Source organism: Ornithodoros turicata, chromosome 5 (assembly GCF_037126465.1).
Source record: "Ornithodoros turicata isolate Travis chromosome 5, ASM3712646v1, whole genome shotgun sequence".
Taxonomy (NCBI): domain Eukaryota; kingdom Metazoa; phylum Arthropoda; class Arachnida; order Ixodida; family Argasidae; genus Ornithodoros; species Ornithodoros turicata.
In genome coordinates, this window is record NC_088205.1 from 25,906,787 (window position 1) to 25,925,600 (window position 18,814).

Below are 18,814 nucleotides of genomic sequence, written 5' to 3' on the forward strand. Positions count from 1 at the left end.
CGTCAGATTGGAGGTCATGACTTCATCGTTGCATGACATATCACCACATCAGTAGCGCATGCTGTGCGATGATTGTTGCGAGTGTGGGAGTTCACTGTCTTCTCGCTCCCCACGCACTCACGTGCTATTTATACGTCTATAAGCGATCATAGATATAACGACGCGCACAACATAGTTGCAAAGTAGTCATTACTATAGTGCGGCTCTGATGTAGTTACACTAGTAGCTAAACTGCAATATGACACAGTATAGTTAGTAGTTATAGTTAAGCTACTAAAAAAGTAGTTACAGCACATCTCTGCTCTCAATGTCCGGCGTCTGCTTTTGTCATGTATTGCATCAGTCAAACTACGCCACTCTTCCTCGTGGGATTCTCGAAACTGTGGTCAGTGCATGATCCCCGAGGAATAAAATGGCACCATACTTTCGAAATCGATTGGAACGGATGTGACCGTCCCTTTAACCGTGCATTCACACGAGCGACATTTCCCGCAGAAGCGGAAGACGCGAAAAACATCATAGCTTTCTGAGCGGGAGCGCTCAACATCCAGTGTTCACGTAGTTCACGTACACTGCTAACCGTGGGGAATATCCGCAAACACAGCCACAAGATATTCTGTAGCCGACGACAGGAAAGGCGCTGACGGTGTCGTCTGCAAAATGTCGTCTGCTAAGTGCACAGTATCGCCACTCCCGGTATTCCGCACCGTGTGAATGCTCACATAACACGGGACGGAACTTCGTCTCTGTGAGCAGAGTTTTTGCTTTTTCTTCCACTAGAATCTTCCGTGAGGACGTCGCTCGTGTGAATACACAGTAAAGTGCTACTTCTGCTGCGATTTTTTGCGGAAATGTTTTTCAATCTCAAGGTGACTCCAGATCTGGCTCATACCACCAACAGAGACCTGCAAGTGATGGGGCTGCAGTGCAAAGGGGCAGTGTACACCACAGCCTATACTTTATTATAGCCTACGGACGTGGAAGCTAAAGCACACATACTTCTCTCCCTCTTACTCACTCTCACATACAAACACACATACGAGCGCATTCACAGACAAAATCTGACTGGGCGCACGAAAAAGAAGTTATAATAAACGGCAAAGATATTGTGCTTAGTCACCGTATACCGTTATACTATAGGAGAAGCTTAAAGTTGTAAGGAGTATGCGCTTCTTTTTTCTTGTTTTCTTGGTTGTTGCTAAGAACTGATGGAAAGAAGATAAGGAAGATCCTTAGACTGCCTATATGGGTTCTTTATCAAGCAGGAAGCAAGAGATCTCATTTATGCACCTCTTCATTTTCCAGGTGTCCTGCTAGTCTGCTGGGAAGATAACCACAAGCTGAGGTGGACCAAGGTGGTATAAAAATAATCCATCTATGTACGTCATCTGTACATGGAAATAAAAGAAAGTTTCTTCACCGGGTGGGGCCGCATATACTTCCTTTCGAAATGGGCGACTTGTACTCTCGTATCCATTAATCAACCTGTTAGATTCAACTCTTTCATAGGAACAAACAATATACAAGAGGCGGGCGTGTCGCCCGTGATACACTAGTTCGCTCGGCTTCGACTGAGAAAAAGTGTCACGTATATAGCGTGAGCTCCCGTTTGCTTTTCAGCCTTTGGGCACGTCGCACACTCACGTAGAGAGCTTCCGATACAATTGCACGTGCAGAGAGCACAGGGAACATCCAACATCTCCTGAACACGTTGGAAATTTATGTTCTGAGGCTGGAACACAGAAGAAAGGACAACGCAACACCAGGCAATCCAGAAGATGTGGGTTCGAGTCCGATCAGCTGGACGACCTTATGAGTGACTTCCTTCTTTCATCTAACATCTCCCGTACGCTCTTAAAAATGAACTTCACCGCATAGCGCGCTCCAAGCCATCCATAATCTCGAATGATATCGTTATCTGCCCTAATTTGTTGAAAACGGGAGGCGTACGCCTTTTCTGTGACACTTATGCTGTTCATAATTGTCACAGAAAAGGCGTACGCCTCCCGTTTTCAACAAATCAGGGCAGATAACGATATCATTCGAGATGATGGTTGGCTAGGAGTGTGCTATGCGGTGAAGTTCATTTTTAAGAGTGTAGGGTCGTACCCGTAACGGGCTGGTGGCTTCAGATGTCTTCCGAAACGGACCGAGGAGGTGACGCTCTTCGGTCCTATTGGGTTACCACAGATCAGGACACCATTCGCCGAAATGCAAAGCACATAGTGCTTGACCACCGACGAATGAAGATGATCAGCTGTCTTCCAATTCGCCCTGCATCCGTTCTCTACGTCCACACTCAATATCGTTCCTTGGCGTTTGAGGTCGGTTACCCAGACCTTCTGCTGAGGTTGGAACTTCTCACGTTCTCGGATACAGTGGTGCCTGTTGAAATTTATTTCTTGACGCTTTATTCTTTCACATTCGAATGTGCTGAGCTGACCAGCATTAGGCACATAAGGTAGTAGCAGCTCCGCCGCGTTGGGTACATGTGTGCGCAACCGTCTGTTGAACAGCAGTTAAGCAGGGCTGAAACTATTGGCCAGGGATGTTGCTCGATAGGAGTACTCTGTAAGGGTCAGAAGGTTTCGAAATCTTCACCTTCGCGATTTTCATCGCTGCCTCAGCATATAGCCATTACTTTGTGGATATTTGTGCTCAAAGTGGTGTGGGCAAAACCCAAACCCTTGGCAAAAATGGTGACCTCTGCGGAACTGTGGCCCGTTGTTCGTGACCACCGTTTTCTGGAATCCCATGTCTCGCAAAAATCGACTTTGACTTAGGGATGACTGTCTCCAGCCTCTGGTTCTCTGGAAGAGCGATTTCGATGTAGAGGGAGCAGTAGCCTTTAGTAGTAGTAGTTCTTCCCATTGGTACGAAAAAGATCCATTGCCACCCTTTGCCATTGGCGGTCAGGGAAAGCAGTTGAAATGAGTGGTTGGCTCCGAGGCCGTCTTTGCTTCTGTATTGTCATCAAGCAGGAGAGCTACCTTGTATCGCCAACTGTAGGATGGGACAAGCGTTAGCTTGCCCACATCACCTACCTATGGAGGCTACCGTCTTTGCTTCATATATATGTATTGGCATCATCGTGGAAGACCAGCCATATTGGCTGGCTCCCTTTAACGCAACAAACGCACTAGTCTACAACCATCGCAATGCCAACACCCAAAGACGAGCTCACGGCAGGTCTGGGATTGACGTACGTGCTAGATGCCACCTCGCAACAAACCAAAACTCACGGAGAGTTGCTCGTGGGACAGCAGCACGAAGGATATTAGAAGCGGATGACATACCTACCATGGCTTTCTTCGAAGAGGGTCGCTGATGTTTGCCACCGCCTACCAAACTGCACGGCCCCAAGAACTGCTCTCTCCCTGTATAACACTCTACGGATGCCCGCTCTGACCCTGTTCAGTACCGGCTACCGTCTTTGCTTCAAGCAACTCACATATTTCTCCATCATGTCAACTATATCATGCGATATGCCTGGCCACAAACAGGACTCTTTTCTCGCCTTTTGCATTTGACGGTGTCCTCGTGTCCGTCATGGAGAGAGCTAAGTACTGAAGGACGCAATGCTGCGGGTATGAGGAATCTCTGTCCTCTCATTAGAATTCCTTCATGCAAAGTAAGTTCATTTCTGAACTGCCAGTATGGCGAGCACTATTCGCACACTTGTGATTTTGCGTCTGGCCAGGTAGGCTGAACATATGCACGCAAAGTTTTGCACACGGCGTCCTGGTTTTGCGCATGTAAAAGTCTCTGATGACTTACCTCTGGGACATGTACGTGGCGGGTAAGAGCCTCTTCAAATTCTGCAACTTCCTCCGCGAGGTGTGCATTTTCTTGCTCGGGGATGGTTGTCGCGACAATTTATCTGCAACTACGAGGTCTTTGCCTGGCAAGTGTTGCGTCGAAGCGCATCATCCTATAAGACGTAAGCTTTGAAGGCGCGGTGTGAGGTCATGTACTGGTTTCCGGGTGGACAGGGGGATAAGTGGCTTGTGATCTGTTTCTATGTGAAACTCCAATCCGACCACATAGTCTATTTCTCAGACGCCCACGTGATTGCGAGGACCTCCTTTTCTATTTGAGAGTAACAACCTTCTGTCTCTGTGAGTGACTTGGATGCACAGGCAACGACCTGCAAACTTTCATCCTCCTGTCGCTGCATGAGGACTGCTCCAAAGCCATAACTTGAAGCATCGGCCGATAATATTGTTTATTTTGTTGGATAGTACAGTGCCAGGACTGGTGGCGACATGATCCAGTTTTTTACTTCTTCAAACGCACGTTGTTGAGCACAGTCTCAAGTAAATGAGACATCCTTGCGAAGTAGTTCCCTCAATGGGGCAGTCTTGATTGCCAGGTTTGTAATGCAACAACAGTTACATCAGATACATGAATGACGGTGGGATGAGGTGATTCACCGCAACAACTGCGGTATCATACCTCAGTACATGTGAGTTAACATATGAGTGGGAAGGCGATGAGAAAGATTAGGCATACACACTCGCACACACACATGACACACGCAAATGTAATTAGCAGTTCTGACGCTTCAGTTGGTTAGGCCACGCTCATAGGCCAACACCGACCTAAACATTTCTATCACAATTCCCCGTTACCGGACCTCGCAACCTAGAAGGTGAAGGTCGCTCAAATGAAGGGAAGGATGAGCACATATCACCATAGGCTGCTCGAGCACATAAACCGGCTGCTCGAGCACGTCTTTACCGTTATCACAGTGCGGATGTCTCAGATACGAGGACTGATCGGGACGCGCCGACGAATATCGCGACTGATATCTAGGTGTGCCATTCGTTTGCTGCTGCAGGTGACACTCAAGGTGCATTTTGCATGCAGAGCAACGAAAAGGCACGCTCATGGGGTAACGGAAGGTGAGTAATCACGTGACGAGTAGCACTGAAATCAGCCGCAAGAGGTGATTAGATCGCATAGCGCCCGATATACGCTTGGCGCCACCTCCCGGCAGGAACATCAGCGGGTACATATGACAACCGGCGAACGGCACACCAGTCTTTCTAGCCCACCATAGCGTATCTCACCTGAATACAGAGACGAGCAGTGGCCGAATAACTTATTTCCACTTTCATAACCTTCTCTTATGTTTTGCTGTGACTTATCACGCGGCAAATGTTGAAACACCCGATAACCTTCAAAGTGTTGTGCAAATGGACTCCTTGAAGGTAAGAGGTTTGCTGAAGACGAGGTTTGCTAAACTTCCAAGCCTCAGCGCAGACCGCCATAACAGCGAAACATGTGGGGATCACGTGACCGGGCAACTAGATGGGCGTGGCGTGGCATTGCCAGGAGCGACCGCTAGAGGAGTCCCACGACCCTCCGTGGCATACTGGCCATGTCACGTCGAGACTGGGAGGTACCCGGGTACGAATCCCGGTGCCGGCAGTGCTGTCTTGATTTTTTCGGGGTTTTTCTCATACTGAGGTCTTTCAGACTTATCTCGGCACAGCTCCCAAAAAGTCGGCCCAGGACGCACATTCCCCCAGAACGTTAGTCGTGACGTTGCCCACCTCTGTGAGGCCGACAATGGCGAGCTCTTTCAGCACAACTACCACCACCGCTTTCCGGCCCAGAGAAGCATCCGTCGTAACATGAGCATAACAAACATATCCCCCCCTCTGAAAACAATAGATCTCTATCCGAGGAACGTCATCATGACGTTGGTAGACAGACCGAAACCGAAACAAATCGGAAGGGACTGGCTGGGTTCTACGAATGAACACTTGTTCGCGGCCTCCTAGTGAAAGAAAAGTAGGACCGAAGGTCATGTCTCATGTCCCTCTCAGGGACCATCGTAACCCCTCCCAAGGCTCTCCTGCGCGACCTTGTTCCAGACCTTGTTCCTTCCAGCGTAGTTCAACTCTACCTAATAGACGAGTCCAGAAAATCCCAGTGCTCTTTGCGCACGCATTGCATCCTGGGCGCTTGCTCAGCGGGGGAACGAAGAATAATCCTTCACATTTCGTTTTCGCTAACCTTGACACGTTGTGGACAATGGGAAGAAATCGGGACAGTTTGGAGGCCACTCGTTTTTTTCGTATTAGTAAACTCCCACAGTTCAAAGCAACGCTAAGCACTCTGGGATTTTCTGAACTCGCCTATTGGTAGCACTGTCGAACAGTATGACGTCATTTGTTTACAAACAGGGAGAGGTCTATTTAAAAAACACTGTTTCAGCATAACGTTTTTGCCATTGAGTTTACGTATAGCAAGCTAGAACGCTTCAAGTGAAGCTTCCGCCGTGAATGCAAAACGTTGCTTGAGTTGTACGTTGTTGTTTTTGTGAAAGACCAATAAGAATGTACTCACATAGCTCAGGTGAACTAAGGATTGAGGACACGGTTTCGCTTTAGCGTACAGTGGTAGGTATTGGGTTTAAGGGTCAAGGAAATATCCCTTAGGATGGATCCGAGTATCTGCTTACTTCATCAAACAGCCCTTCAAGAGCTATTGACATATTCGGTGAATACCTTACCATCGCGCCGCCCTCGGTAGCTAAGTCGGGTCCAGGACCATTGCTCACCGGACAATTGCTCACCACAGAACCGCTGAAGCCCGACAATTGCTCACCGCCTCTTTCACCGCACTTATATGCAATTTTATTTCGCGTCCTTATGTGATGTGATTTTATTTCTCGTTTATGGCGCTCATATACTCGACTTTTTTATGTTAGCTGAACTTCGGTGTGCCTCGAAATAAAGTGATCGAAATCCCCGTTGCAAAATAAACTACTGTAAATGAACGTTATCTGACTATAAAATGCACAGTCGCGCGCGGGAAACTGCCAACAGAGAACTTAGACTAACCTGGACACAGCAATGCAAACACTGAACTCGGTCTAACCTAATAATAAACTAACCAACCTGCTGTTCAGTCGTGCACGCCTTGCTAAGCCTAACGGGCGCTAAAATGTGGCTCTCGTTCGCTAAACCTCCTTGAACAGACACAGCAAATGCGTGAAGTTTAGTGGTTAAATAGTAATGTGTTTTTAAATCTCCCCGGCTTGTGTTTTCGAATATCCTGGTGACGCAGGCATGGGCATACCGAGAGGGGGCAACGTCACTTGTAAAAATTGTGCACTCTTTATATTGCTCATGATTTTTTTCTCAGATGTCATAACATGAACCTGTGAACATCCTGCAGAGTCCGCACTGGAAAAAAATCCTATAGGTGGGGTGCATTTGCGTAAGCCGGTTCACCAGAAAGAGTGAAAAGAAGCACGCGTATAGGCAGGGTGCGCCGGTTCACCAGAAAGAGGGAAATACCACGGGTAAAGCTATAGTGTGACGTCATATGCACGCCATCTATACAGGGTGTCCCACCGAAAAAGGGCCAGGGGCTAAAAAAAAGACGGAGTGCTGGACACAAATGGAACCAATTGTACGTGTTTAGCAGTTGTGTGGTCTATCCAAAATTTTTTTTTTTCATCGCCCCTTGTTAATTAATTAGCGGTAATTAATTTTCTAACTTTTCAATTATAAAAGCTACGAAGTTGTCTCAATGAGAACATCTGATCTCTTCAGTCGCCTGATACCAAAGCCGTTTTCAGAACAAAAATCCGTTCGATAGATCGTTCACAAAAAATTTGTGAAGGAACACGATTTTTTTCTTTATTTTGTTCGTTGCGCATCTCTAGAGGCGCGTCTTTCCTTCACCCCCAAAACCAGACGACGAAAGAGCACACTATCGCCTCTTGCGTCCTGGAAAAAGATTAAAAGAAAACAGAAATAGCAACCCAAGATAAGGGCAGTTGCGATAGAGTCACCCCATACATTTCTTTTTGTTTTGTTTCCGCAAGTTAAAACTCATCTTCGACGCATGAGGCGGCACTGTGCTCTTTCACTCTCTCACATTGGGAATGAAGGAAATACGCGTCTTCGAGGATGCGCAATGAACAAAATAAAGAAAAAAATGGTGTTCCTTCACGAATTTTTTGTGAACGATCTATCGAACGGATTTTTGTTCTGAAAACGGCTTTGGTATCAGGCGACCGAAGAGATCAGATGTTCTCATTGAGACAACTTCGTAGCTTTTGTAATTGAAAAGTTAGAAAATTAATTACCGCTAATTAATTAACAAGGGGTGATGAAAAAAATATTTTTGGATAGACCACACAACTGCTAAACGCGTACAATTGGTTCCATTTGTGTCCAGCACTCCGTCTTTCTTTTAGCCCCTGGCCCTTTTTCGGTGGGACACCCTGTAGAAATGCCCCATGTACGCAGGTCCTGACAAAGACGCTTCAGGCGTGCCTGCAAGTGGACGACCTCTCGCCTCACCCCCTTCACTGGTGGATTTCCTAGATCTATTTGAAGCAACTTAGACAAATAAAAAAGAAGTTCAGCTAACATAAAGTCAAGCACCATAAACGCGAAATAAAATCAGAAGTGCTGTGAAAGAGGCGGTGAGTAATTGTCCGGTTTCAACGGTTCTGTAGTGAGCAATTGTCTTGCCTCAGCAGTTTTTTGGTGAGCAATTGTCCGGTGAGCAATTCTCCGTGCCCCAGCTCAGCGGTAGCCTGTCCGCCTGTTGATCCCAGGATGGGTTCCAACCCGGCCGAGGACGGTGGCAACCTTGTGGAAGGTTACAACCAAGTTGCTTTGACACGCCGTCTTCCGCGAGGGACCTGTGTAATGTGGCGTGCCGTGTGTCGAGATTTCGGTGCACGTTAAAGAAAGCTCAGGTGGGTAAAATTAATACACAGACCTGACCACTGTGGCGTCGGTCATGATCGCAGTTGTTTCGTGACGTAAAGCCCCGAATTATTATTATTATTACCCTACCATTGCGCAAACGGCAAGCAGGAAAACGGCCAGAAAAATCAGGAAGGCTCGAAACACCGGATCTTGGAAGGTTTCGGTGCGATCCTGCTGCTGTGACGCCAACGAAAGATGAGCTGCCATTTGCTACGGAAAGTTCCACTGCTACAGTAACATACACTGCGCAGCGCTGACCACACACACTCCGGCTTATAGTTAGGGAGTGACTTTTTCGGGTTAAACCCGATTCCGCCCGGTTATTCCCCCCCGAACTGACCTCCGACCAATTTGGGTTAAACCCGATTTCTCCCCGAATTCCAGTCACTATGAAATCCTCAAGTGACGTTTCCACTGAAGACGAACAAAGGTCACCACGTGTAACACATGTAAGAAGGGGTCACTTACGTTCCCAGCAATACACCCATATGTGTCAACACTGTCTATGCCTTCGGGGATTACCGCTGGAAGGTCACGATTCCACAAAAAAAAAAAGAAAAAGAAAAAAAAAGAAAAAGAAAAAAGAAACAAAAAAGAGAGATTAGGAAAGCACTTAATAGACAAGAGGAGAAATAATAACACCCGAAGGCACAATTATCGCCCGATTTCTCCCCGTATTACAGATTTAAAAATAGCGCCCGATTTTTACCCCCCGAATCTGAGAAAGGCATTTAACCCGAAAAAGTCACTCCCTACTTATAGTGTCCAAGATGGTCCACGTTTCACGCGGAGACTGTGAGGCTAGGCTACCCTGGTTCGAATCCCGGCACCGACTATGCGGCCTGGGTGTTTTCACAGGGCTTTCCTAAGATGTTATAACTGTTGGCACTGTTCCCTGTAAAGCCGGCCCAGGACGGTCCCTCGCGAGCAACAAGCCGGTACACCGGCAGGCCTGATTCGCTCAGCAATAACATGCCATAGACCAACCTCCTGAGCAAGCATGAGAACCCGAACGCTGCTATACAACTAACGACAGGTGCCACCCATCATTTGTATATCCATGTCTTTCTAGACCCATATTGTGACCTCCAGTTTTGCCTCCTTCACTGCCATAAGGTGATGCAAACTCAAGACAATTGGACTCAGGACTCCTCAAGACTCGTACAAACACGAAGAACGTTATTATAACAAACAATTGACACGTGGCGATGACAGAATACCAATGTGTTCAGTAACACATTGGTATTCTGTCATCGCCCCGCATCACTTGCTTATGTTACATTTGTTTATATAAACAAATATCTGACATTACGTCGTCACGAGTTAGTTGTGTGATAATTTAATTTGGCATGAAAAATGTCAATAAAATCGTTACTCATAGGCGTAGTTTCTTGAGCCAGGAATACTTCCAAGATCTCTCCTATCTTTACGGAGAGGAGGTTGAAGTCTTTAGACAACACAATACGCGAATTATGATGCAGTTGCGTAACTCTTCCTAAAAGTTGATAAAGTCCAGTGCAAAACTCACCTAAAAAGTCGGGTGGTCTGTAGCACACGCGGGGGTCCACCAACACAGCAACCGATGTGCAAGTTGACATGTAGGTCGTCGACGCACAGACCATGATTGTCTGCAGCATTTGCAGGTTTTACATCTACGAAAGAATATGTTTTATGCATGTGCGGATATTCGAAATTTTCAAAACAACAAGGTGGATAGTTATATGTTCGATTAGATTTCAGACTAAAACCCTGAATTCTTTTCTCGAATAGAATCGAGGTTTCTTCCAAACCGAATCGTTCCGACGTTGCACACGTAAGGCCAAAAACGGCACAAGAGAGGGCATAAAACTAAATGAGCGCTACTGCGTACGAATTATCGCGTACGCAGGCTCACGTGCCTACATGTTTTCTCGCAACTTGTTCTTCTAGGAACCCTCTTTCGCTCGGAAGCTGCACACGAGAATAGACCGTTTACAGCAGCCAGTTGCTCCGTGCGCGAATAGATGGCGCCACAGAAGCCACGCCATCGCTTGCCTTCTGCGAGTGCTTCCGACCTTTTTTGCCGCTGTGCTACAGTTCTGTGCAAAATCTGGAAAAGCAGAGCAAAGACTTGTTCTGTGATTGAGTGTAGAAACCGTGACAGAGATCTGATCGTGTGGGACGAAGCTGTTTGTTAAATTCATGAGCCGTCGCTATACAAAGACTGCCCGCGTTCGAGGCATTTTGGAATGCACGGGTTTCCACAAAGAGAGAAAAACAAGCTGATTCGACAAAGGGTAGGTATCAAATCTTCAGAGGAAGGATTTCAAACCGGGAAATTCAGCGAGGGTAAGTAATGCAGCCCTCAAAGTGGCGCAGCATTTCTGTGTGAGCCCCAACTCTGCTGGAAATTGTTGTCTGTTGTTTATTTCCCTGCCTCGGGTTGCATCTTTGTTTGCTGTAGGCGGTGGCTACTGCTTGTGTGAATAAACTTCCCGCATAGTAGCAGGGGTCAAGTTCCTTGCAGTTGAACAGTTCCGTGTACATGCCTTGTCAGTGCACGAAGCACTCGTGAGCCCCTTGTTTGTCGCCTCTACAATCTTGATGAGCAGTGTACAAATATGACTGCACCTGCTGCACAGACCCGATTTACATGCGCATGTTGCCGCCAAAGTGGGCCCGAAGCGAGTCTTTGTACTACACGTTCTGCTCACTGTTTGTGTCGAACTGGTGTCGGCATTTAAAATCCATACACCATCGTTGCACTGGCACAGTACTACTACACCGACATGGCCGCTGTCAAACAGCTTCGTTCAGTTTGCAAATTCTCTGTAGTTCAGCGCAAGCTTTCCGTCTCCCTCTAGCTCGTTGATCATGTGGTTGAATAATCTGAAAGCAACAATAAAAGTATATGCTACTTCAAAACGACAACATAACAGCCCTTACATGCGTATAGTTGTACCGCAACAACTCTTGCGATAAAAAGCAAGAAATCACGATCCTACGATATTCCATTATAAACGTGCCCACAACGTTGCGTATGCGCAACAAAAGAAGAGGAAAAAAAAAAACGCCGAAATATGTAGTAACTCGAGCATAGTGGGGCCGATCATATAGGACGCACGAGGACAGAAATATTACTCTAAATCAAGCAAATGCAACTTAAATTATATAAAAAGCGCACTCACCTGATCGCTGAAGCTTCGGCCAAAGCTTCGTGTCATCCTTCCATCCGGAATTCATTGCAAAAAGTTTAAAATCGGGGAAAGCGTCTCTGGGTTACACCGCCGTACTACGTGCGCCGTGCCAACAGGCAGCCGAAGAGAAGGCAAGCAGTGACGCGCAAGATCACATGCGCTAAGATGGCGGCGCCCACATAACTCTGCTGTAAACGGTCGGGTGTTGTTTCCAATCACAGGGGTGACACAAACCCGCCATTGTTGTAACTACCCTCAAGCGGGTGCTTTTGGCAAAACTGTCATCTTGTCCTGGTCGCACGTCATAGAAAACGTCATTTTGAGGTCATGTGACTTTGTTTACATGTCGTTTTGCCGCGTACCGACATATTTTCGCCGTCATAACACCGAGAGATGACCGTATTTTGCCAGCGTAAGCTATGTGGTGCTTCTTCCGCAACATGGTAGCCCATTTCACCCTAGTTTAAGTACATCGCATCGGCTCGGTAAGTCTTAACGCGAGGTCGTCATCACATCTTTGGAAGTTGTCAACAATACGAGGCTTTATGTGTAAAACTGCGCGTTTTATTGCGAGATTATCGGATAAAAATAATTACCGTGATCGAAAAACATCCAAAACGTCGTCCAGAAACAACAACCGCATTGTTTACAAACGGTTTGGCCGCCCATCGCGGGCGCCGCCATCTTTAAGGTCACGTGCGCCTTGACGTTTGCTGTGACGTGCGACCAGGACCCGTCCAGGATGCACTGCGTTCGCCCAGCACGCTTTCGTCTACGGAGCAATACATTAGATGCCACCCCTGTGTTTCCAATGCAGCCCCCAATAGACGGATTATCTCCGATGAATAGAAGGATTAGCCATTGTGTAGGGTACACCACTAGAGGGCGCTACGAGCGACGCCTCACCACTAGGGGCCGCTGCTGTCGCATTCTGCGGATGACGTCATTGCTCCTTCGGGGAGCATGGTGAGAGATAGCGGGAGGCATTGGATGGCGATGCGAAATAGAGCGCCCCCTTGTGCAAGGCTGTGGTGGCGCTGCGGGCGACAGGACAGACGCTCTCGGTGGCGGCTCTCCACGGCGTTGTTATGGTCTCGTGACCGCGATACGCGGCGTCGGCGGCAAAAGGGTTTTGGGTCCAGCGTTGTGTACGAGTCTTTGAGCGAGTTTATATTAATCTCACTCCGTTTATTGCTCAACTGATAGTTGTTGTTTGAGAGCTCAGTTGCTATGCTGTGAGATTGGGGTGTACGGCACGCATACGGCATACGACAATATAAATAAATAAATATAAACGAAAGGACGTGCACGATAAATTACGCCACATTATTATGGCTTCCCGTGTTGCTACACTTTGCATTATAAAGGCGCTTTCGCGAACCAGTCCGTCCACAAACAGCCGTGTGCATCCCGTCGTGTATATATTAGACTTGGATACTTTCCTTTTAATTGCCTAATAACGCTTTTGCGACTCGAGCGCGTATATTAGCAGGCTCCAGACTCGCGCAATATTATTTTGGTGATGGTGCATATGTTCAGACAAGAGCGGAGGAAAGTTGTTCCCCCCAATTTGCTTTATGTATTTATTCACTTCAGTATATCATTCTCACATACTAGTTTAAATTTAATTAGCGATTAGTAATACTGCAGTATAAAGAATTTAGCACACTACAGTGCTGTAAGATATATTGTAAGCACCTTATGGCTGCAGAATCACTGGGTGGATATCTGTAAAATTTTAGTGCCTTCTTTTCTGTGGTGGTCACTGTCACTAATAGGGATTCAGTTGAGTGTTGTGGCAATTCCAATGTAAACAGTCATCTCCTATATTGGAAAGTGAGTGATTATGGTCAAACAAGTCAAAATAAACATGATACCTTCTACACTACCATATCTGTGATTCCTAAATGTCAGTATGACAAGGTATGAAGAAATGTTAACGTAGTGCATGCTATCCAAAGCAAGTTCTTCCACATCCCCCTCCCCCATCTACAAACACCCAGAAAACAAAAAAAAACTGGTCTTGGGTTTGCCTCTGCTAACATAATTTAAATACACAAATGCAGGTATATGCAGTCAAACACATTTGCAATAAGGAAAGCATGAAGATCATTGCAGTTGCAACGGTCATGTCAGTAGGTCATGTACATCTTGGTATTTTCGAAATTTCTCGTACATTTCCATGTCTTTTATATTCAGCATGCTGGACATCTAGTGTGCAACACCTGATATTGAATCAAAATCTGAGCCAGGATTGGGTCATGAACACACCGGTGTAACCTGAGCAACAGAAAGGCAGACCACATGTCAACAAGTTGCAAACCGTTGTTCCATCTTGCACATTTGTCATGCTCATCTAGGTATTTTTGAAATTTCTCAACGTGCTGGACATCTAGTGACATCCAGCACGTCTAGGTGTCCAGCACGTTTAATATAAAAGATATGGAAATGTTTGAGAAATTTCAAAAACATGTGGTCTGCCTTATTGTTGCTCATGTTACACCGGTGTGTTCATGACCCCATACTGGCTCAGATTTTGATTCGATATCAGGTGTTGCACACTAGATGTCCAGCACGTTGAATATAAAAGATATGGAAATGCTTGAGAAATCTGAAAAATACCTAGATGAGCATGACAAATGTGCAAGATGAAACAGCGGTTTGCAACTTGTTCACATGCCGTCTACCTTATTGTTGCTCAGGTTACACCGGTGTGTTCATGACCCCATACTGGCTCAGATTTTGATTCGATATCAGGTGTTGCACACTAGCTACCTTATTGTTGCTGAGGTTACACCGGTGTGTTCATGACCCCATACTGGCTCAGATTTTGATTCGATATCAGGTGTTGCACACTAGATGTCCAGCACGTTGAATATAAAAGATATGGAAATGCTTGAGAAATCTGAAAAATACCTAGATGAGCATGCAAATGTGCAATTTGGAACAGCGGTTTGCAACTTGTTGACATGCCGTCTACCTTATTGTTGCTCAGGTTACACCGGTGTGTTCATGACCCAATAGTGGCTCCGATTTTGATTCAATATCAGGTGTTGCACACTAGATGTCCAGCATGTTGAATATAAAAGACATGGAAATGTTTGAGAAATGTGATGTGTGTTTGAGAAACCAAGATGTACATGACCTACTGACATGACCGTTGCAACTGCAATAATCTTCATGCTTTCCTTATTGCAAATGTGTTTGACTGCACATACCTGCATTTGTGTAGTTAAATTATGTTACCAGGGGCAAACCCAAGACCAGTTTTTTTTTTTTTTTCTGGGTGTTTGTAGATGGGGGGAGGGGGATGTGGAAGAACTTGCTTTGGATAGCATGCACTACGTTAACATTTCTTCATACCTTGTCATACTGACATTTAGGAATCACAGATGGTATCGTAGAAGGTATCACGTTTATTTTGACTTGTTTGACCATAATCACTCACTTTCCAATATAGGAGATGACTGTTTACATTGGAATTGCCACAACACTCAACTGAATCCCTATTAGTGACAGTGACCACCACAGAAAAGAAGGCACTAAAATTTTACAGATATCCACCCAGTGATTCTGCAGCCATAAGGTGCTTACAATATATCTTACAGCACTGTAGTGTGCTAAATTCTTTATACTGCAGTATTACTAATCGCTAATTAAATTTAAACTAGTATGTGAGAATGATATACTGAAGTGAATAAATACATAAAGCAAATTGGGGAGAACAACTTTCCTCCGCTCTTGTCTGAACATATGCACCATCACCAAAATAATATTGCGCGAGTCTGGAGCCTGCTAATATACGCGCTCGAGTCGCAAAAGCGTCATTAGGCAATTAAAAAGGAAAGTATCCAAGTCTAATATATACACGACGGGATGCACACGGCTGTTTGTGGACGGACTGGTTCGCGAAAGCGCCTTTATAATGCAAAGTGTAGCAACACGGGAAGCCATAATAATGTGGCGTAATTTATCGTGCACGTCCTTTCGTTTATATTTATTTATTTATATTGTCGTATGCCGTATGCGTGCCGTACACCCCAATCTCACAGCATAGCAACTGAGCTCTCAAACAACAACTATCAGTTGAGCAATAAACGGAGTGAGATTAATATAAACTCGCTCAAAGACTCGTACACAACGCTGGACCCAAAACCCTTTTGCCGCCGACGCCGCGTATCGCGGTCACGAGACCATAACAACGCCGTGGAGATCCGCCACCGAGAGCGTCTGTCCTGTCGCCCGCAGCGCCACCACAGCCTTGCACAAGGGGGCGCTCTATTTCGCATCGCCATCCAATGCCTCCCGCTATCTCTCACCATGCTCCCCGAAGGAGCAATGACGTCATCCGCAGAATGCGACAGCAGCGGCCCCTAGTGGTGAGGCGTCGCTCGTAGCGCCCTCTAGTGGTGTACCCTACACAATGGCTAATCCTTCTATTCATCGGAGATAATCCGTCTATTGGGGGCTGCATTGGAAACAACACCCGATCACGGTCTATAGAGCTCCCCGAGAATTACGTCATTGCCGCGTGATCTGCCCACTGGTGGGTAAAACAAACACTCGTGGTCATATACGCCAGAACACGCCGCCACCTATATAATAAATAATTGTGCCGTTGCTTTTTGGAGGAAAACAATGCCGGGAAGCGGTGCAAATAAAGTATCACGCACGTTCATGTTGAATGTTCTTCCTTATTGGAATCAAGACACGTAGTCACATTTATTCGCTAAAAACACGGTAAACGTCCAAGTATAACCCCGAAAGAAAAATCACGCTCTTTCTCCCCGTATCCTTCGCGCCAGTTGCAAGTCTTTGGGCATAATGGTCACTCTCTTGGCGTGAATGGCACACAAGTTAGAGTCTTCGAAGAGTCCCACCAGATAGGCCTCGGACGCCTCTTGGAGTGCTTGCACAGCTGAACTCTGGAAGCGAAGGTCAGTCTTGAAATCCTGCGCGATTTCTCGCACCAGTCGTTGGAAGGGCAACTTCCGTATCAACATTTCCGTGCTCTTCTGGTAGCGACGGATCTCACGGAGGGCGACGGTACCTATATGAAAAGAGTGAGTCAAAAATATGCGTCGTATTTTCATGGGGTCCCTACCTGGCCTGTAGCGGTGCGGTTTCTTGATGCCTCCAGTAGCGGGTGCTGTCTTTCGTGCAGCCTTGGTCGCCAATTGCTTGCGTGGTGCTTTGCCCCCCGTCGACTTTCGTGCGGTCTGTTTCGTGCGTGCCATCGCTCTTAGCGAGTCCACCACGATTCACCCTTTTTATGTCATTTCCACGGACCAATCCAATGGCGCCGGGTCCTCGATGCGTGTCCGATATGCGAAACCAGTTGCCCGTAAGTTGAACGCGAGCTGCCACAATGTGTTGTTCTCGCGATAAGGGTTTCCTGATAAGAAAGTAAAGCTAGATAAAAGTAAGGTAACGTTCAGATAACCAAGCGGCCGTATAGAAACCTTTTATGCAGCTGGCAAGTTTTACACCCATTGTGAAAAGTTTTTATTCCGTTGAACCACCGCGAGGCAACTGTGAACAACCGTGAGAGGAGGGTCGTTTAGTCTGACGAAGAACAGTTTCTGAAGAGAGTCCGACTTCAGTTGATCGTCGCTAGCCAGTAGTGTAGCCAGGAAACATTTCGGGAAATATTCTACGGCAACTTTACATGGGGGAGGGGACTTCACCAACGTTTTCCTTCCCCCAAATGCTACCCCGCCGCCCCCTTTGGCTACGCCACTGATACTGACACACGCTACTGGTGAAGTGAAGTACATTCTTGGAAACGCGCTAGACAGAAGCAGTGAGGTGCACAAGAGTGTCTGTAGGCCATCATGTATAATCGAAAAATAGCATCATCGATCTTCCTGAGACGATATCCTGTGCGGTAGAGTACTCAGCTCGATTATTTTCTCATCCGGTGCAGCTCAGTGGTAACGTTTCTGGTAAAAATAAATGCTTGTCAATTTTTGACATAAATAATGGCTGTGCAACCGAATATACATATCTAAACCGGGAAACCTTAGTACCAAGTTTTTTTGTTTTTTTTTTTGCATCAAATTATTTGAGTGTTCTCTCGATTGTCGAATAACTGCCGAGTAACGAAGGTCAGGTAACGTGGTATCAGTACGCCCTTATGCTCACGTATCGTCCTCAAGCTTTGGAGTTCGGACTTCGATCCACATACGCGCTTTTCGAACGCGTTTCGCGTTCGCGGCTCCGCGAAACGCGGATTCTGGCGCGTTTACAGCCACTTTTCGAGAACCGCTCCGTGCTGCAGCTTCGGAGGGCAGTAACGCGAACGCTCGTACGACGCGGCTGGCATACGGGCGTCGGCATTTGTCAGCAGGTGGTCAAAACGGAATTCACAGATGTTGGATGGCGTTAATTTTCACGCAGGAAACGCAAGTTGGACGGGCCATAGCGAATCACCTACGAAACACAGAAGAGCATGATCGCCGTGGAGCTCAGTGCTTCAAGAATTTTTGTTTTGTTTTCGTGAGCACTGTTCAGACATTGGGGATATATCCCTATGAATTTATTCCTTGTGGATTTATGTTGTGTGTGTTGATGACTGACAGTATGCTTTCAGAACATGTAAGCAGGGAAGGGTACCCGGCGTATTTTCGTTACCGTTTTCGTTTTCGTTACGGCTATATTTTCGTTTCCGTTATCCGTTTCTGATACCAGCATTTCAATTTCGTTTCCGTTACTGTTTCCGGTAATGGAAATGCTGTTACAAAGCTGCGGGAGAACAGCCCGTCCGGCTCTGTCAGCATCCTGTTTTGCCCAAGTGCTGCTTGGGTGTCACGCGTACACACTACACAAGTAATTTTACGTCGTTGGGATGCACACATCATGCCAGATTTTTTTAGAAAATGTAGGAACATGTCT

General features: G+C 46.5%; 1 protein-coding gene and 1 long non-coding RNA gene across 3 annotated transcripts in view; one reads left to right on the plus strand and one right to left on the minus strand.

Annotated features, from left to right (window-relative positions):
- The window catches only part of LOC135394243 (uncharacterized), a 36,537-nt gene extending 35,113 nt beyond the window's left edge, over positions 1–1,424 (plus strand). For both annotated transcript variants that reach the window (XR_010422802.1, XR_010422803.1), the window contains exon 3: positions 1,306–1,424. This is a non-coding gene — a long non-coding RNA (uncharacterized LOC135394243). The remainder of the gene's footprint in view (positions 1–1,305) is intronic.
- A 15,176-nt stretch (positions 1,425–16,600) lies between these two features.
- Positions 16,601–17,232, minus strand: LOC135394246 (histone H3-like). Its single transcript, XM_064624897.1, has 2 exons — positions 17,025–17,232; positions 16,601–16,970 (listed from the first exon to the last, which is right to left on the minus strand). The coding sequence occupies exons 1-2, from the start codon at positions 17,155–17,157 to the stop codon at positions 16,693–16,695; spliced, it is 411 nt and encodes a 136-aa protein (XP_064480967.1). The 5' UTR covers positions 17,158–17,232; the 3' UTR covers positions 16,601–16,692.
- Between the last annotated feature and the right edge of the window lie 1,582 nt (positions 17,233–18,814).

Bases quoted from the DNA above. Each gene is read 5' to 3' on its own strand.
- LOC135394246 (XM_064624897.1), bottom strand. From the start codon at position 17,157: ATGGCACGCACGAAACAGACCGCACGAAAGTCGACGGGGGGCAAAGCA. The intron at 16,971-17,024 runs GTAGGGACCCCA...CTTTTCATATAG, and splicing joins ACCGCACCGCTACAGGCCAG to GTACCGTCGCCCTCCGTGAG.